Genomic DNA, 21,167 nt, shown 5'->3' with positions numbered 1-21,167 from the left:
ACATTAAAGCTGGAGATTGCCTTACTGTGCAATTGTTGAGTGGCTTTCAAGTCAATTAGTGCTTCGAAGATGCTCCTGCTTTATCTGCAAGATGCAGATCTGAACATGAAGTGTCTTAAAATGTTGGTTTTAGCAGAGATTGTGCTGTCAGGTGATGGACAAGAGGGCTGTACACTGTACTCAGCTGTGTGACAACAGGGACACTGACCTTGGGCATTGATGCTTTAAGTGTCTCTTGTGGTCAGAAAGCTCCCTGGCCCAGGAAGATTTCCCTGTGCTGCTCTAACACAGCCGTGGCTGTCTGGAAAGCATGTGGCTGACATCGTGCTGGGAATAATGGGCTTTCATCTTCCCTGCAGGAATGGGGACACTCCCTGCTCTCCTGCTCTGAAATCCTGCTCTTCCCTCTGAGCTGAGAGATCAGCAATGTGTGTTTCCAGTGGCACAGAGCAACTGGCACATGGGCACTCCGAGTGGATTGGGAAAGGTCTGTGAGCCTGTGATTGCTCTTGCTTTGCTCCTCTACTCTGTGTTGCTCATTCCTTGAGGAGACATGAGAACTGCCTGCTTCATTCTTTCATGATTCTTGCTTCTAAACTCTTAGCAAATGGCTTGTTTCTCTGATTGCATGGGCAGGTGACAACTCAAAATTACATTTTTTTGAAAAAATAGTTGGGTTCTTTATTTTTTTAGACCAGACTCTCGCTGCAAAATTGTGCTTCAGCTGGTAAACCTGAACCAGTTGTTGGTTACAAGTCCATGGCTCAGAGTCTCTTTACATATCAATGCTGTTTTCAAAATCTGTCTCTGGACTGGGACAGCTCCAAAGATGCCAAACCTTTGTCTGTTTGGAATAACTGCAAATATTTTTCAGCAAAGTGGTTCTCCCAGCGCTGCTCTCAGCATGAGGTGCTGAGATTTCGTTTGAAGCTGTGGGAAGGGATGGTCTTGAGCTGCCTGGAGTTTGGATACACCTTCTGACTGAAGTTTATTCAGTTTATTCAGAGTCTGGTGTTCCCAGACTGAAGCACCTGAGGTCCTGGGAGAAGATAATTTGTTTTAATATGTGGTACTTGGGGACACTGCACTGCTCTTCACTGGTGCATGTTTTCATGCTTTTCAAGAGTTACTATTGGAGCAGTGGGGAGAAGTTGCCAATGTAAATAGAAGAAAGAAACAATCTGATTTTGGATATAACCTCTGAGTCTCAGAATTCTATTGCTACGTTGCACCCCTAGGATCATACTCAGTGTTTTAACATTAACACCTTTATGTCCCCTTTATTTTCTTTAAATTTGCAGCTATTGCCAGTATCCCCCTGTGAATCTGGCTGTTTTGCTTCTCTTATGGATTATCAGATGCTGTCTGAGACTGACAGCTGCTGGCCAGCCAAGACTCAGGCACTTCATGGCCAGTTTTCAAGGGTGTTGTATTTTGGCTAATTCTTATCTTCACAATATCTGGCTGATAGCTTTTTTTAAAAAAATTAAATTTTAATTTTTTGGGTTTTCCTTTGATAATTTTTGTGGTGACAAATTCAAGAGGAACCAAATCAATTGAGTTAAATTCCAGAAAACTGGTGTGCCTGCTCTGGAGGATATTAAACCTTGCAAGAAATAGCCTGTCATGGTCACTCCTGCTCCAGTGTGAGTTTCAGAAGACAGGGCTAGTTTGGGTGAGAAAACAGTGCTTGTAAATGCCTGCTTTTGCAGAGTCAAGGTATGGGATTGTTGCAGAAACACTAAAAATATTGGTCCTGCCTCTTCCCCCACCCAAATCTGATAGAGACTGGTGGAGTTTGAAGAATCTGCTGCAGTAATCTTCAAAGTAGTTTTAAAAGAACTTTATAGAAAATGATAACTATGGAATAAAGACCAGAAATTATCTTTAAAAAAAAGGTATAACAAATTTTACTTCAAAGAAAAACATACAGCTAATATTTAAAACATAAACCAAAATATGTGCAAGATCAGCAGCAAAGTTTCATTTCTCATGGGGCAAGGCTGCTATTTTAAACTTCAATATAAAGATGAATGCAGAAAATAGATATTTCTGGACAGAGAATTATCTATGCCTCTCACCCAAAGCCTGATTTTGTTGACTCTCCTGTGGTTAGTTGAGCCAGTTTGATTTTGTACTCTGTGGTTAGTTTTAGCCTTGAATGGGAGAAGTTAATTTCTTCTGCAGTTCTTCTCGACTTTGACCTTCACCACATCCTTTGATTTTTGTTGTACTTCCTTCTTAATCTGTCTTTTATAGGACTGTTTTAGAGTTAATTCTTAACTTGCAAGTCATAAATCTTATATTCTCAATGAAAATTATCAAGGCATTTCAAAAAGACTTAAAACTACCATTAGTTTTTCTGTACACACCTGATGGTTTACTCTTCATGCATGTTCTATGTATTTGCTGTTTGGATTAACAGCTGATTTCACTTTGTGCTTGTTCAGTAGGTTTTCACCTGTGTCAGGAGCTTCTTGATGTGGCTGGAGGTTTGCAATGAGGTTTAAGGCATCCTTGTTCTGCCTCCCCTGTATTCCACACCTCCCTTTTCCACTCCTCCTCTCCTCACCTGCTTGTTTCTGCTCCAAGCCAGGACTTGCCTGTGCCCTCACTGTGCTGCTCCAGCAGGGCCAGCTGTGATTGAAACTGCACCACTGCAATGCTCCAGTTAAAACCAACACTCAACCCTTCGCTCTGTCTTTGATGTTTAGGTTCCCTGTTATTTCCCCTAATATTTTGGAAGTTGTGTTTGGCCATAAGTGGGTTAAACTGGGGATAATGGGAATAAAATGCTACTGTTATATCTGGGAGGGGGACAAACTAAATGGGGAAGATGGTGCTTAACTGCTGCTCAGTTTGCTTAGACTGAGGGCAGACTCACAGGCACAAGGATATTGGGAAGAGGCCCAGGGAGTTCTTGGGCTTTGTGAGGGCAGATCAGGCACAAGCAAGGAAGCACCAAGCCCCTGGAGAGATGAGGATGTGCTGGACTCACAACAAACATTGGCATGCAGGCAGGTGCAAAAATATATGTAAAAAGACATGTGGTTTTACTTGTGGGCTTTTGATGATGAGAACAAGGCAGAGTGCACAGTGCCAGGGTGGGCAAATGTGATAAATCAGTAACAAAGGACAACCAGCTGTGCACACGTAAATTGGGATGGAATTGGCAGCAGCAATTCCTCAGTGCTGAATGATTATGCCTCAATGTGCTGTGACAATAAGAAATACATCAGACTCTAAGTGAACAGGCACTTTCCTGATGTATGAGACTGGTAAAGAGCCAGAGGGCAAAGAAATAAATGATAAACTTGCAATCAGAGCTGTTTGAAAATATCTGTGCAGAAACTGACAATTGATTATTTCAGTAGTCAAAAAGTAGCAGTGAATTGGCAGATGCAGAATTTTTTAGTCCAGCAAAGCTTAAAGGAGGTGTTGATGAATTCCAAATCACTTGAAAGTCAGGTAATTTGGAGCAATAGGATTGATAAAATAGATGTTGGTATATGCAAGGTAATATATATAGAAGGACACAACTTGAACTGTTCACAGGCACAGCTGAGTCTTTTAGGGAAAGGAAGACCTGGGAATTGCTGTGAAGAGCCAGGAGATCAACTAGCATAAACAAAAAAAATACACTGTAAGTAACAGAGGCTGGAATAGGAAAACCAGCATATAATGTCATGGGTTATTATACCTTTACCAGTGCATCCTGATCTGGAAAATGTGCAGTTTATGTCTTGCCACATCAGAAAGCACATCAGTGATAAAGTTGGTGGCAGAAATAAATGAGTCATGGAACTAAGACTTCTCATTAACCAGGAGTGAAAAGATGGTTTTGTTTAGGAGAGACCTAGATGCTGGTGAGTGCTGTGGGAGCTGTGAAGATCCCTTTGTTCAAAGCACCTGTGAGCAAGCCAGATATCCAGTGCTGCACAGGTCATGGGTGATGTGGGACACAAATGATCACAAATTCTAGGGATGGGTGAGACATCTCTGCTCTGTGCCACAGGGCACGGTGAGGGTCCTCTGAGGATGTGAAGTTGATTTTGTTTCACAGAGCTTTTCCATTTTCCTAAGAGTCAGGCTGGGTTTGTGTGTTCCTGGCTCAGACCTTGTCTGTCTGTGGTGGCTCCTCCAGTGGTGCTGCCAACTTTTATAACCAAGGCTTGACTGTGGCTCTGTGACACCTGAGGGCCAGCTCAGGACACCCCCTGGCCTAAGGTTAACAGAGCATAGGGGATTTATGCCAACACTAACCAATAAAAATCACCATGTAGCCTTCAAGGATATGGAACCTGCTTTTTTGAGAGGAAAATTTTTTCATTAAATCACTAATACAGGACCAATCACTGAATCATAGAATGGTGTGGATTGGAAAGGCTCTTAGAAATCACTTAGGTCCTTCCACTAGGTCAGGTTGCTCAAGGTCTCAACCAGTCTGGCCCTGAACACTTCCAGGGATGGGGCATTCACAACTTCCTTGGGCAGCCTGTGCCAGTGCCTCACCACTCTCACAGTAAAGAAGTCTTTCTTTATACCAAATCTAAACCTTCCCTCTTTCAGTTTAAAGCCATTCCCCCTTGTTCTATCACCACACACTCTTGTTAAAAGACCCTCTCCATCTTTCTTTATGTACTGGAAGGCTGTGGTGAGGTCTCCCCTTAAGAAAACAAACAAAGAAAAAAGTGTTTGTCAGAAGGAGTTGGAAAACAAGTGACAAACCAGACAGGAAGCAGATGCAGGTCAGCAGGAGAAGCAGACTGGTGTGACACTGGAGAACACAGTTTAGAAAAACAAAGCCCCAAACCTGTGAACTGGAAATAAACCACAAATTTCTACAAGCAACAGCTACAAAGGGACCTAAGTCCACCCCACAGACTGCGAAGTCCTGGATTTTAAGGTCTGTGGGCAGCTCCCTTGGCTCGGTGAAGTGTTCCTGGTAAGCATCTGTGCTCCCATCTTCCAGCCCTGGGAATTTCTCATCTCTCACTCTACGGCCACTGGAGCCACAGAATCACAGAATGTTCTGAGCAGTGCCACCCTTCCCTCATGCCTTATTACTACTCACAGCTGGGACTGAGTTTGTGAGACCCAGGCAGGGAGGATTTCATCATTCTGTGGATCCTAAAAAATCCTTTTTAGTGTGAGACTTGGCATGTGAACCCCAGACAGCCCCAGAGCCTGCAGAACAACCCAGCTGCAGCACAGCTGGGACAGCAGGCAGGAATGGGGAAGTAGGTAGTGACAGCCCCAGTAATCTCTCACTCTTTAGCTGTTTCAATGACCAAAACCAGATAAACCTGTTAAAAACATATTCATAAAAGTACATGCCAAGACTGAAAGTCAAAGGTTCTTGAATTATTATGAGTCTTTCCATTGCCCTCAGAGGCTCAATATCACGAATTACAGCCAAAGGGATAACATTGAGCCCAGCAGCCCACAAGACAGTTTAAACATTTTATTTAATACCTGAAACCTTGCTAATTTATAGTCACAAATTGTAACAAGATGATGTTGGCAGAGTGGAGTCCTCAAATGGCCGGCACTGGAATCCCTTGGAGGCTGCTCTGGGCAGGGGCAGCTGCTCAAATCAACAAGGTATTTTCCTGGAAGCAGGATCTCTCTCCTCTTCCTTTCTTACCACTCAGGAAATAGCCTAGAGCCTTTGCTAAAATACTTATCTGGATGAGTGAAGAACCAAAATATTTTACTCAAGGAGAGTGGTCATAATCAGTAACTTGTAGATTTCAGAGACAAATCTTTTTTATCCATTATAAAGTTTACTTGTCTGCAATTTTTCCCCCTAACAATAAATGAAAAAAAAAAAAAAGTTTTGAAAGTTTTCATAATAAGCAGAAAACAACCTTGTGGGATTTATCTTCTTTCACCTACAGCATAATTTCATAAATCTTTACTGATTTATTATCCAATAATCTTTACTGGGTTGTGGTTTTGACACAGATTTGTTGCTTTTGTTACATCCATCCTAGTAAACAAAAATGGCTGTAAGGCAGAGTAAGGAGATGTTTAGACACTGAAAATGTTGAATTTAGTGAAAAATGACTGAGTTTTAAAAACTTAATTTTTGCATAAGCCTGGGGTGGATTTTTCAGCACTCAGTAGTGTGTGCTCTAACACTGCTGTAACCTGTAATATTTACTGCTCATTAATGAAATAACACAACAATTCACCCATCTCTCACTCCACGGTTACGTTAGTGAAGAGGTGAGTGCTCCTGTAACTTCATCCCCTTGCTCTGAACTCAAGAGCATCACGTTCCATCATGCTCTGGAGAGAAGAATAATGTCATGTATTCTTTGTTCACAGTCCTTCACTGCTTTGAGCAATTCTGAATGACCTCTTAAGTCACACATGAGAGTAGTTTCTGTTTACTTCTGTCAAAGCAAAAGCAAACTTCTTGCCTTTCCCCCCCTTGTAGACCTTTCTTGCTGAGCTTTACTGTGTTTGTGGATTGGTTTTGGATTTACTTTTTACTGCAGTTAGTCAGTTTTGGTATAAGAAGTACAGTGCTGTATACATAATTTTTAATTTTGGGGTGAAATTTTAATAGCTTCTGAACAAGTCTCTATTTGACTTATGGTAGCATAATGATATAATCTAAATGAGTAATTAAAGTTGCCTGTATATATGAAATAGAAACAAGTATGGAGACAAATTCCATTACCTGGAATTTATCATTCCAGTAACTGGATTTCCTCAACAGTTAGTAGAATAATACTGAAGTGCTCTACAACTAAAGATATTTTTTTTGTATTTATGGGGTTTTGTTGGCACAAAAATTCACATAAACTGAAGATGGATGAGTGGAGTAATAGTTCTGATTTTTCAGACTTTTTTAATAGGGTAATTCTGTTGGAAGAGATCTTTGGAGCTCTCAGGTTTAAAGCAGGGTCAGCTCTGACATCAGGCTGGATTGCTCAGGACTTTATCCATGTGAGTCTCTTAAAACCTCTGGGCACAGACCCTGCACAAATTCTCTGGGAAACTGACTCCATTACATATGAACTCTTGCCCTCTGCTGTGGGTCTCAAAATACTCTTTTATTGTTCAGAATGACCAAATGCATGAATTAAAAACTAAGTCTGGTAGACCCAATATCCTAAGAAAATCTGAAAAAGGAAAAAAAAAAAAGGCAAAATCAGCAAGTTGATAACAGGCTCAGTTATCTGCAGTAAAATAATTAAAAAGAATTAATCTAAATAAAAATAATTAAATGAACTTTTTCCTTAAAAAAGCCTTAAAAAGGCTTTATAATTAAACCAAAAGAAGTATTTTAATAGTCAATTAGTTCAACTTTCTGCATAATTTATTTCCATATGTATGCTTTTCTTAACCTAAGTTTTTTCTTTTCCTTAAGGCAATTTCCTGCTTCTGTTAAAGGCTAGTGGAGATTAAGCTCCTGATGTGAACAGAAACCTGATAGACCCATCCATTTTTTATTTTGTTAACATAATATTTATCTTATTTAAATTCATAATATTTAAGGTTATTTAAATTCATTGCAATAACTCCAAAATTTGTTGTATGGAATGAAAGGTTTTAAATTGCAGCCCTGATTTCTCTAATATATTAGTGGTTAGAGTAAGACCTTTGAAACAAACTGTGTGATTGCGAAGAATTCCATGAAGTGTAGCTAACATTGTCAATAAAACTTCTACTATCAGAAAACTACAATTGATACTGAAATACATCATTGAAACAAGGAATGACACTAATTATTGAGGAAGAAGCTTAGGTTTTCATTAGCTGGCTTGTGGCTTGCTGGAAGAGGGCAATAATACTTGTTATACTTCACTCCTAAAAAAACCGCAAAGAACGTGACCCAAAAAACCCACAAAATCAAACCAACTTTTTGTGGGGTTGTCATTCACACTGCTCTTCAATACCAAGTGATCATTGCATGAAGGCACCTCTTAATGTGACCCATGGGGGTCTGGGATCAGCCTTCACATCGCTGAGGAAACAGCCACAGGGATCACAAGACCTTTTTGCCCCTCCATGTCCTACTGAAGGGTGAAAGCAAGCTGCCCTTTTCTTCTGGGTGCCTCATCATGTCCTCTGCTGGGAGGAGGAAAACACCATTCCATGTTTCGCTGTGTCTGCAGCCTGCAACATCCATTCACAACCAAGGACTTTCTGGAAACCAGGCTGGACAATTGTTTTATCAGCAGGAGTTTTGTGGTAAATGGAGGAAATTGTATTTGGATAGTAAATAAAAGTTTCAGAATTGTTTCTGTCCCCTTCCTTTTTAGTAAATTCCCCTTTGGTTTTCAGAGTGCCACCTTCTCAGTTCAGTGCTCTTTGTGTCCTCCTTTCTCTTCTGCCTTTCTTTGCCTGCTCTGTTTCTTTCCTAGTGTCCATCTGTACCCATGGCAGCTCCCAGCCAAAAACCCTCCCCTGATTTTCTCCCCAGTCCTAAAGCAGTGCTAAAGCAGCCCTTGATGAAGTTATGAAGGCTGGTCATGAGATGTCATTGTAAGATCTTGCTCTGCTTGGGTTTCAGCCCTTTCAGAGCTCTGCTTCCTTGATGGAAGCTGGAATTCCAGACCACTGTAGTGTGTGCCATGGATCACAGAGGGTTTCCTTTGCTTAAGATGGATGTGAACCTTCAGAGACCTTTAAAATGAAGGATACCAAGGAATACTGAGGGATAAACCGCATTTTCTGACTGGTAGGAAAATGCACCTTAAAATCAAGTTTGTAAGTGATGCCACCTGCTCCCCCATGCAGTTACACACAGACAGATCCAAGTATGAGGCAATTCTGCTATTTTGCATCTATTTACATTTTGGGAAGAATTCTGAAAGCTTCATCTGGATGGCCAACAATGGAGAAACAGATTCAGGTTCCAGCTCCGAGATTGGCTACACTTTAAAATGAGCAAATTCTGCCCTTCCTCATGGGTGTTTCCATTATGGAGACACTAAAAAAAGCCATGGCTGCTGCCAAGGGAAAATTTGCAAGTATTACTTTGCTAATAATCAACACAAGTTCTTTCAAGCATACAGCTACTAGTTATCTTCCACAACACAAATGCAGGCTCAAACTACATTTTAATAAGAACACAGAGATGTGGCCAGACTAAATATTCTTGACTGTCCCATGGCAGTTGCTAAGAGATCCAGTAGGATGCATGAAAATGCATGAACACTCCCCCTCCCACTATTTTTGCTTAGAAAAGTTTAAGATTACATGAGAAACCATCAACTTTCTGCCCAAAATCTTAAATGAGAAATGTATTTCTGAGGTAAGAATTAATTATTTATTCATGTACAGGTCTGGGAAAGAGGCTTAACTCTGAGGCTAAATTGTAAGGAGTCAAGAAGTGTTTTGTACTTGCTTCAGTCCAGCTTTCACAGGATTAGAGCAGGAGACTGCTAAAAATCACTTAAGGGGAAGAAAGTAAAAATTATATAGGTGCACTTATTGTATCAGCAAGCAAAAAAAACCAACCCAAAACACTGTAAATATTTAGATGTTGGAAGTGGCTTTGTATTTTTATGTGTAGCATTAGAAAAAGTAGTATCCTCTACCTTAGGCCTGTGCACTCATCCCCATGGTGTGGACACAAGGCACAATTATTCAGAATTACTTCTGTTCTTTGGTCAATGATGTGCTTCCCGTTGTGCAGGTATCTTGATTTATATGTGAGTATTTGACATAATGTGCAGCATTGGTAAGAGTTATGACTATCTCTGGGCTTATTAAAGATAGAGAAGAAATTAGTCTGAAGGACAGGTTTATTAAGAAAATGAATATACTTTACGTAAAAAAAGAATTTTTATAGTGCCTGCTTTAGCTCATCCTCTGCCAATTTAGCTTATAAAAACAGATAACTCTTTACTATAGTCAGGAAATTTATTTCTGTAGTTTTCAAAATTCCTTTTCTACCAAGCATTTTAAAGCCTGAAATTGAGTTCTAACAACCTTCATTAAAGCTGTAGAATATTATCTGCAGTGGAAGAGAATGAGGCCAGAACTGTTTGCATCTAGGATTTCAACGCAGATTTGCAAAGCACCCCTGGAAGCTCTGGCAGCATTTCCAAGTATTTCTTTAAATAACAGCACTCTGAAATAATTTCCTTATAGAAAAGAATAAAAATGGAACAAATACTGGTTACTCTGTGCATTAACTTCTCCTAGTGGCTCTAGTACCATTTTTGGAGAATACACACCAGCCCAATGTTGCTCAGGTTACAGCACCTTATCTTCTATGTTGTCTTCTCAAAATCAACTGAGTAACTGAGGTAGGTAGTGATGTTTTCTTTTAGAAGTGAGTGGTACAGCATTGTTCTTGACCAAACCATATAAAAAGAAAACCACTGCTGAAACACATGGAAGATCTCAGTTTTAGTGATGAGATTAAGAGTGTCCATCTGGACAGGCCAGGAGTCTAAACTAGGCTACCATTTCCATTCAATAATCTTACCACTCTGAGACATTGAGTAACCTAGTGTATTTTTATTAGGTAAATGGAAGCAGAGGTTAATGAACATTTATTGGACCAACTTAACACCTTGAAATCACAGGCATCAGTCAGACTGAGAGGCAGCATACTGACAAGATCAAGTTTTCTTTACAAATCTATGAGCCCCTGTACAAAAATAAAGTATAAAAGGGGCAAACAGAAACATTTGTTTCTTCCCAATCCCAGGGCTGCTTCTGAGGTCACATTCAGCATAAATTTAGAGAAGTCCATGAGGCGTGCTCTAAATTATGCAGTGATATTTACAGTACCAGGAGGACCTTTCTCCACTTGGAGATTGAAAAAAAATAAAAAAATTGTAACATCAGCTTTGCACCTGCACGAGCCTTCCCTATGCAGGTGAAGTTTCCAGCTCAATTTCTGCAGCCTTTTGCCCTCTATGTACCACACAAACAACAGAGACACTTCAGAAGGGTTTGAGCAGGGTGGGAGGACTGGACAGACTGAGAAGTCCTGGGCTTGCTCTGTCTGGAACTGTGTTGAAATCTGCTCATGGAGCTCACTGTGTGCTGTGGATCTGTTGAACTTAAAGCCTAGGAGGGGTTTCCAATTTAATCTTTTGCAACTGAAGGTTCACACATGGAAAACAGACTGTGGTAAAGAGGAGGAAAGACAGGATGCTAACTATGTGCTTTACAGTTTTTGTCTCTTGATAAAAGGTTATACAGTGACAACAAAAGAAACAAAGCTCTCCAGGTCCATCTTTCTACTGTGTAGCATTAACTGAATGGTAATTCCACTTAAGAGAAGGAAAGGTATTACATCAAATCACTACTTATTGTCATCTACATAAGGCAGAAGCACCCTCATGGGCCTTGTGAGATTTCTTTCCTTACGAGCTGGATACACAGAAACTCCAAGAAATTCACATGAACAGAGTCAAAAGTGTGTAGTTAAAACATTTATGATGGACTATACTTGAATTATCAAAATTACTTTACCTGTTTAATGCGATAAACATTTGAGATGAAAAACGTGTCACTGAAGTCAGACACCAATGCTCACCAGAGAAGTTTGTATTTCTAACATCAGAAACACTCCACTGCTAGATTTTCATCTTCCCATCTTTGTGCTTTGCTGGGAAAAGAGGTAGTTCTGAGAGTGAATGAACCTGTCACTTCCACGAGCTCGGCCAGTGTGGACTCACCACTGCAACAGCTGCCTACAGGACACCAGCTACGGTTCACCCAGGACTAAACGACACAACCACTTGAAAAATTACCTCTTACTCACTAAATAATTCACAGTTTGCACCATCCCCTTCTTCTGGGGCTAAACCCAGAACAGATGAGCACCTACAACTGCTCTGACAGCTCCCTCTTGTTTCCCTCTTGTGTATGTGAGGCCCACGCTGACTCCATCCAGTACTTGCCACAAAACTACAAACCCAAGGGACTTGGGCACAGCTCTTGTTTTGGGATGCAGCCACAGAACTGTGATTCCAGCTGTGGCATTAAGGGCATTCAGCAGCTGGGGTAAAGTGATGGATGAACTTCCCTTCTGTGGGCTGCAAGCCGGGCTGTGAATGCTGCAGGGAATAAACACCTTTGCCTGCCCTGGCTGGATGGGAGAAGGCACAGCCAGACTGAGATTTCAGCTGTGGGTTTTACAAGAATTGTAAACAGATCTGACCACACAACTTGTAGAAGGAGTTGGCAGGAGAAAATTATCAACAGAATTACCCCTGTGAGAAAGGTACAACCTTGAGAAGCTTTTTCTGATTGCACGTGCAATGGTCCCAAACAACTGGAACAGCCCACAGAACAATTCCAGCTGAAAGTTCAACTTTGAGGAAAAATCCTGTATCACTCTATCTTTTCAATATCAACACTAAAATTCATACTATGCAACAGCACAGCCAGCCAAACTTTGAGGAGAAGACATTTTAAGGAACAGTGTATTTCTGACACCTAAAAAGAGGCAGCAATGCCAGCTGCCTTTAACCATTTTCAGAGAAAATGCAAATCATGTGGGCCAGCGAGAGCATGAAGAAGGGAAATGAAGTGCAAGGTCAATCCATGGTTACACTTTTTTAATTGGCTCTGCCCTAATTCCAACTTTGTGGAAGGAAGCCTGTGCTGACCCTGTGCAGAGCCCCTGGGACAGACTGCAGGCTCTGCCCCTACAAAGGCTTCCCTTACAGACTTTAATTCACTTCCTCACTGCACGAGTCACTGATTTGCTCTTGAAACTCCCTGTGATGAAATGAAGGACCCAAAAGCATTTAATTGTTGAACACACAAAAGGAAGTATATTTAAAATAAAAAAAATTGGTCAGACTGTAGAGTCAATTACCATTTTTAAATGAATTTACAGGGCTGTTGTAGATGAGTCTTTTGGAATAGTCAGTTTATCGCAATGTCTAAACTGGTTTCTTCATTGCACGGTATTTTCTTTTAAAATGTGTGCATCTTTAAACAATTACATACATATTAAAAATCAGCATTTCTTTGCTTCAACTTAATTAAAACGTTAATACTCTCAGACAACACAGATCTGAAATGGTGAAACCAGTAATTGCCCCCTCCCACCTTACAACAAATTAAATTGAGACAAAATTACAAACACATTTCACTACATGATTATTATTAATAAAAATCGGTTTTTCTTTTTTTTTTTTTTTTTTTTTTTATAAAGTTGCCCAAAATGCAAGGGATGTGCATAGGTTTACAACTTAGTCAGAATAATATTTTGCTTTATTCCCTTGGGTACGTGTTCCCATGAACGGAATGTACTTTGCTGTAGATTACAGGTTTTATCAACACAGATACACCAACGGCATGAACGCTTGCGACTGTCCACATGCATTAAGAGTCAAGACCCAATTTCAAATTTCTAAAACTTTTACAGAGTTCTTCAAAGAGACAGTATCACATTATCTGGATGTTACACAAAAGTACTTAAAAATACTATCCTAGGAGAGAAAAAAAAACCCCAAAAGCGCGGAAAAGAAAGGCCTTTAAAATTGATGAATTTGTTTTGTAACCACTAGACTAATTACTTCAAATAAATAAAAGAAAGCAAAGTATTCCAATCCATAAAATCAGACTCTAAAAAGAATGTAGTGTTCCACCCCCAAGTTAAGGTAACAGAATCATATTATTATTACTATTAAAATAGATTATAGAAAGCAGCATCTATTTTGTGCAGTTTTTAGGGGCCCTTGAAATAAAAAGCTATGATTTCCAAAAATATAACATTCCAAAGGACTGAGTAGTACATATATTTAAAGATACATTTTATTAAAGTTTAGGAGAAATGATTAAAAAAAAGATACTGTCTCTTTAAATTAGTGTTTAATCTTTTTCCCCCTCCTCCTATCTATTTGGACATGACAATAATTATATTTTAGGTCACACTACATCTAGGTAGTCTCTAGGGGCCAAGACCTGTTGACACAAGGTCAATAACGAAGAGGTTTTCCATGTATGAGGTGGTTCCCAGTAATGACAGGTTTTTGTTTTTCTCCTCAATTCTCTCATTCGCGGCCTAGTAGACCCAGGAGACCGGGACCCACTGGGAGGCTGTACACACGAGCTCGATGGCTTCCTCCAGGTGCCTGATGGTTTCATCAATCTCATTGTTGATAATTGTTAGGTCAAAGTAGTGTGCATATGTTCTCTGTAAGATTTCGGACTCCTTCTGCAGGCGCTGAAGGGATTCATCCTGTTTGGCGGCCCAGAGAGAAAACGGGAGAAAAGAAAAGTTGGATTGTTTTGTGCTCTTCCACAACAGCTTCTCAACTGAGAAGGAAATGGGCAAAAAAGGCCTCAGGGAGTCGAGGTGCCTTAGCTCTCCCACCTACAGCTATGGGAATCACACAGAAGAAAGGGCACAGTTTCCCTCTGGAAGCTGACACTCAAACAGCACTTGGTTATTGACATTCTTGGAGACAAGACACAGCTCTAGAGTTAAAAAAGCAAGGTAGAGGATGGAAGCTTGGAAAAGCAGCAACGGAGACCACATGTGAATAAATCAGACAAGGTGCACAAGTAAGAGCTATTGGGCCTGTGTCCCAGTGAGAACATGAGAAACAGGAGGAAGGGGAGAGGCTGTCTGTCAGGTATCAGCTGTTCCCAGTTTTGGTAATGTTTTCTCTGTTCTACACCAATCTCCTGGGTCTGCTTCCTTTAACGACAATTTACTGATAAGGAAGTTCTCACTCCACGTCACTCTGTGGTTTCCATCTCAGAGCAGGGCATTTCCAACCCCTCTCCTCCAGGAGATGCTGGAGATGAACAAGGCAGCCTGGAAATCAGACCTTTGTAAGCGAGGTCTGCCTGCCTGAGGGAACTGGATGCAAAAGGCTTCTTCCCTGGGCTCTGCAGCAATTGTAAGTTTGAATTCTCTTCCTGCAAATTTCCTTCTGAATTAAAAAAACCAACAAACCCATCATCTGGTGTTTTCAGGAACCCTGAAATAGCCACAGGAAAGCAATCAAGTCCTTCCTGTCCCACAGGTTTGGGGTGGATATGGTGCAAAATGACTCCTGCTGCTCTGCAGTATCCATAGGCTCACTCTACTCCATCAATCAGCTGAGATACACTTTTCTAAACAGTTTTAGGCTGCAGAAGTACAGACACAGTGCCCACAGCTTTTTCACTAGGAATTATTCTGGAAACAGATTTTTATCTGGCTGTTAAGATGACCTCCACCTTTATTTTTTTCTGTTTCAGCTTCCCAAGTATTTGTAATTACAGTGACAAGCAGCTGTGGAACAGCAGCTTTCAGGTCCCCTCAAGGAAACAACCTGCTCTGAGACATTTCTCCTTCCCTGCAGCAACGAAACCAGCCACTTCTGGAGAAGTTCTCTGCCAAAGTTACAGTTCTGCTTCTGTCCTGAAGCTGCAGCCTCTAATGGGGAGGGGGCTGTGTGGTGTGGTCGTCCTCACTTGAAAATTATTACAAATTTCATTCCAAGTCAGGCAAATTCTCCTCACATGCATTTCTGTACAAGGGATGCTCCCTGCATGGGCCATTTTGTACCACCAGCAACTCCTGGAACTTCTGTAGAAAATTCCAGTGTGCAAATTCAATTTATGCTAATAACAAACAGAACCATGTGGATCAATACTAGTGTGAAATATTTTTATGGAATATTTCATATGGCCCAGTGTCTTTAAGCCAAAACCCTAGTTAGGTAAACTTCCAGCTTCTCACAGATTCCAAAAGAGACTCATTTGCATCAGCTGAGCATTGAGCCCTTCCTGCTTAAATTAACATAACAAAGGAAGGTAAATAACTTGTCATGCAGAGTATTTTCAGTGCTTTAAATGTATCCAGCTAAGATTAATTTTGTATTTATAGTCTGTCTCGTCCAAATCATATTGCACCTTGAAAAGAGTTTTGATCTCATGACAAAGGGCTAACAGTACCTGAAAAGCCCCTGGAAGCCATAGAACTGTTAAGTCCTTATGGAGATTTTGAATTATTATTCAGATTTCCCATCTATGTTACTTTTACCTACAGGTATGGACTTTTCTCACTAGAGCTTCTATCTTACTGTGACTGATAATGAAAATCTGAAAATCTTACAGCTATCTCATCTTAAAAAAAATCCAACTGGCAAAGTTTATGTTGCACACACAGATTCCACAAAACTGAGTGTTTCAAAAATTCATTAAACTTCACTGTTTTTCTGACTTAGCTTCTCCTAGATCCAACTTTATTAGGATCAAAGTGATCTGTATTTTGGAATATTTAGATTTCCCATCCTTTTGGAAATATAAATCATTACTTCTTTTATATGCTTTTATGGGCAGTAATAACTTTGGGATAGGCCACTGCAACAAGTTTCAAATATGCTCAAACTTTTCTAAGCTCATCAAAAGGAAAAGAGATTAAAGTTCTTTATTTTTGTTTCATTTGGGGACCAAATTTCACCTGTGTTTGTGATAGAGTATCTATTTGTACATGTACACTGGCTGTTTTCTCTGAGTCTGCAAGACTTAAATACCAAAACTCATCTTGGAAACTAGCTGCAATCAAAGTTTTGCTGTATTAAGTTCCTCTCAATTTCACTAAAATGCCTTAAATAAATTTTGCATACTGAACATCCCAGATTATGTTCCAAGAAGGAAATTCTTCAGCAGTTGTGCTCTCAATACTGTCAAGAAATAAGATATTTATCAAAATGTTCAGCAAGCTGCAGACAGACAAATGAATGGCCACAACTTGAGAAGTTAACATTTGTGAGCACATCTGCCTTTTCTTCTTCCCTCAGCTCTTGTGAAATAGGAATTTTATGTGGGTCTAGTTGCAGTGTCTCCATTATTGGATCAGACTTTTTCTTCCTATTCTAGTCTCTCCTTTTCCATTGCAGCTGAAAGGAGTGAAACATGGCTTTATCCACGAAATACCCCCATGGACATAAAAGCCACCAGGGGCATCTTCACTCTCTGAGGGCTGGGTTGTTTTTTGGCCTGAAAGAACATAGGACAAACAGCTGCCACTAGCGACAATCAAAGACCAGCCCAACAAATTACTAATATTCCCTTCTAAGGCTGTGGACAATGTGTAAACACCATCAGGCCTTTGCCAGTTTTGCTTCAACAGAAAGAAATTTGCAATTTAAACAGCTGGTGAGCTCCACACTTCCTAAGAAAAATTCCTTTTATTCTTTGGCTGTAGGAAGGGAGGAAGCACAGCTAAAAGTCTGAAGAATTTGGCTCAATAAGGTTTACATCAAACAAATGGAGCCTGTGATCTCTTTGCTGCTGTCTGGGCAATGAAGGTAGGAACAGCTGGAGGAAAGAGGAACTACCCCAGGGTTTTCTGATACACTCTCTCCTCTCTGTTTTAGCACAATGACCATCTGATTTAAGCTTCCTCTGTGATTAGACAGGTGGGTGCACTCTGGGAGATTCCCTGTATGATTTACACTGCTCTTGTGCTTTGCAGGACTGCTCACAGTGCATTGCTACATTCACTGGAAAGGACAGGATTTTGTCTCCTGCCTGTGTGGCCCTCAATTATTGTGACATTTTGTGGGGTCTTTGACAGGCTAAAGTGTCTCAAGAGAGACACTCTTGGGATCAGGCCTCTGCACTGATTTTACCACAGAGTTCAGATATACTTCTTTAAGAGCAGAAATTTTACTCCATAGCATCTTTTTTCACCAGCAGATAATTTTAGTGCAGATATCAAAAGTCATTATTACATTAAATTTTGACTCTAATGGCAAAAGTAATGTTGAATGGGAACAAGCATATCTACATTCTAGAACTACTGCAATAACCAGGACTACCTTGTGAGCTCCTAGCTGGTACTTACAGGCAGTTTTCTGCACCATTTTGGCAGCTATGTACAATTAGTACGAATGCAGGAAAATGAAAAGAAAAGCAAAGATGAAATTTAAGAAAAACATGGGGAGGGAAAAAAGGACAGTCATTTACAGAAGTGCTCTCAAAAAGTGCAAGTAAAATAAAATGAGGCAGGGCAAGAGGGCCAACAGAAAGGGACACTCATTATGCAAATGAACCTTTCAAAAAGGAAGCATGAATGGGAAATAGGAAACACGCACTCCTCACCCTTGTTTGCTGCCCTGCAGGCTGCTACCACACAGACACACTGCTTATCTGCCCAGAAAACCTTGGAAAACAGGATCCTGTGTTTGGGTAAGGTCTGTTGCTATTCCCATAGCCTGCCCCTCCCTTTCCTTAACTTTAATTGATTAATAAATTAACATGTTTTGTAAGTGTGGCCTTGGCTCAGCAATCCATGTGCCTGAGTGAAACCCTGCAGGCACAGAGACTTTTGTCACAAGAGTTTAAAATAAAGACAGGTTTTACAACATGAATGCAAATATTTAGAAGACAATAGTTTACTTCTATTAATTCTTTGGAATAAAGTACTTCCCTACCACTACTATAAAAGGCACATTTCTGTTCTTCTTGAGGAAAAACATTTTCTCCCTCATATGAACTGTTTCAAGTACGTCTGTATTATACCCTACAGCTGGAAGATTAAAATTTAAGTACCACTGGCAAGTGAGTAAGGCCAAGGAAAGGCTATCTGGGAGCTGAGACAGGTATGAAGGCAACAAGCCCGAGCAATGATATAATTTTACAGGGTACCTGATGCAATGCTATTTGTTTACACAAAGGAAAATTTAGAGTAGATGACAAAATTCTAATATTGTATCAAGACTGTACAGATTCACAGTATCACACCAGCAGTTACATCAAGTATCACTTCACTAACATGGCAAATTGTGCTGTGCTATGAGAGAGCTTTGTTTTTACTCTTGGGTTGTACCATTAGGGTGTGGGTCACTAAGACACAGTGAAATGACATAACTTAATGCTGTGAAAGTGAACAGAGCCTTCTTCCCCTTCCTATCCTTCTTTCACTGCTTGTTCTAGCACTGGTGCTTAAAAATTGACAAAATTCCAATTTAGAGCTAAAGTAGCTCACTGAAGTGTCATAGTGAACTAGCAGAATGTCTCAGTTGTCAGTAAAATTTCAGCTAGAGGCCAAAATTCTTCACTTTCCACTTTTGGTTTGAATAATCATTCAGGGTATTTGCATTTAAATATGTTTGTCTTGCTCCTTCTTTTCCTGCAAGTCTCTACAGTGATGTCATAGCTTCATGCTTATGATATTGTAATTACATTTCTGTAGAAACCTGCTGTAGTGACACGGCTTCTGACTCTGTCTTTTGATGATCAAGGAGAAATCTAGGATATTTGGAACAGATTCACGATCAAATCCAACAATTAAATACTTTAGTATCACGGTTTAAGGAAGACTGAGCAAATTAAGCACTTGTGAAAATGGAGTTTGCCTTTGTGTCAGCTAAATCCAGAATTGCTTGGTATCCTTGTAATCAGCAGCAATCTGCAGAGCACATATCCTATAAAAACTAAGCAGGAAATGTATGATGTGGACCTCTATGAATACTCAGCATTGTTCCACAAGCAACTACCCCTTGGGTCAAAACTTCCAATTCTTAGAGGGAAGCTGTCAAAATGAGTATTTCTATTTTTGATGCATATTTGCTGTGCAGGGAAAATGCTAAAGGTGGGATCAGTGTTGGCATTGCAACTCACAATTGAGTAATTTGTGCCAATGATTTGGAAATGGATCTTTGAGCTGGAGCAGGGAATGAAATAAAAGAATATGTACTTTTAGAACACAGCACATGGATCCTTCCTCTTGAAGCCCACATTTTGAATCATCGGTTCATAAACAATAAATCAACTTAATAAAGCTGTTGTTCAATTATTTTTCTGCCTCTTCATTTACAGACAAGGAAACAATTAAAGAGTCTGGTCTGCACATTTAAATCTCATCCTTAATTCTGTCTCTACCAAGACATCACACTGCACGTGTCATACCTCATTAATGCCTGGGGTAATCGTAGGTGCAGCAATAAAAACAACAAAAGGAGCAAACTCTGCAGTTCTCAGGACCTTCAATGCCTAGAGGAAAAAAAATCAGATACTTTAGAGGAAACCTCCAACAATCAATGTGAAGTAAGTTTAGTCACACAAGCAAAAGACACAAATTCATGATCTACAATGCTGGACTTGTTTTTAACAATTTTAACAATAAAATGTTAAGTTAAGGAGTTAAGACCTTAGTAATACAGACACATAACTTTTTTTATTATTTTACATTTATGGTGGTCAAAACATATATTTATCCTTAATTAAAATGAGTTTATGAGACAGTAAAGGCTTTAGCATTTTCAGAGTACCTCTCCCCATACAGTGTTAAAGAGTGTGGAATTCTGTTTACATTTAAACTGGCTGATGAAATGCCATGTAAAAAAAAATCTGTCCTGCCATAAATAGGGAAAAGAGCCAACTGTGTTTTAAAATATTGATTAAATATAAATTTTATTATTATAAAATTATTATTTTAAAAAAAATGAAAATCTGATGTGAGAAGTTTGAAGTGTTTATCACTAAATACAGCTCCAATCTCCTGAACCAAATCTGTGCAAAAAAAGAAGAGTTCTCATTAAAGAGTTGCCTTAATGAGCTGGGTGACAAAGAGCTGCCATATGTGAAACTCTGTCCAAATCCAGGCTTGATGAAGTGCAGGACAGTGGGTTAAACATTGCAGCTGAACTCAAAGGGATGGACAAGATAAAGCCAGACTAGTAAACATCACTCTGGTTTTGCTATTTTGATTTCCTGTCTTCTCCAAAGCTTTTTCTTTCTAAATAAACCAACAAAACAAAACCCCCACAATCCACCCTTTCCCTGAACTAAAAGGTTTTCATCTCTGCTGCCTGAAAGCCACCAACAGGAATCACCTCTGCCAACCTGCTCCAAACAAGAGACAAACCCCATAAGTGAAATGCAAGAAAACCCATAAAACTAAGAGTGCCTGAGGGAAAACAGGCAAGTGGTATAAGACAAAGAGGTTGGCCTCAATGAGCTGATATGGATGAATGAGGAAGCTGGTTAGGAAAGTGGCTTGCTGGACATGAGCTGGAGGAAATGTGGCAAAGGCAGCTGTTACCAAATGTAAATACATTCTAACAAAGATTAAAATCACTTCTGAGAACTGTACAGCTCTTGAATAATGCATATTGAAAAAGTTTATCAGGAGAGTTTGCTGTTAACAGCTGCTCCCTTTGAACTAACTATAAATTCTGCTCCCCCTGAACGCTGTTAAATGTGGGGGTTTATTTTTCAGAACA

General features: G+C 39.9%; 1 protein-coding gene across 10 annotated transcripts in view; it reads right to left on the bottom strand.

Moving 5' to 3' along the window:
- Nucleotides 1–10,468: 10,468 nt before the first annotated feature.
- Nucleotides 10,469–21,167, bottom strand: part of CASK (calcium/calmodulin dependent serine protein kinase) — a 190,436-nt gene continuing 179,737 nt past the window's right edge. For all 10 annotated transcript variants that reach the window (XM_088068968.1, XM_088068969.1, XM_088068970.1 and 7 more), the window contains 2 exons: nt 19,852–19,935; nt 10,469–14,179 (listed from right to left, as the gene is read on the bottom strand). In XM_088068968.1, the coding sequence (XP_087925094.1) occupies nt 14,003–14,179; nt 19,852–19,935 (261 nt within the window). In that variant the 3' untranslated portion in view covers nt 10,469–14,002. The remainder of the gene's footprint in view (nt 14,180–19,851; nt 19,936–21,167) is intronic.

The sequence above is a fragment of the Pseudopodoces humilis genome, chromosome 2 (assembly GCF_049639895.1).
Source record: "Pseudopodoces humilis isolate 2021_Gansu_Grassland_sample_001 chromosome 2, ASM4963989v1, whole genome shotgun sequence".
Taxonomy (NCBI): domain Eukaryota; kingdom Metazoa; phylum Chordata; class Aves; order Passeriformes; family Paridae; genus Pseudopodoces; species Pseudopodoces humilis.
The sequence above is the reverse complement of the archived record's forward strand: the minus strand, read 5'-3'. Positions and strand labels throughout refer to the sequence as shown.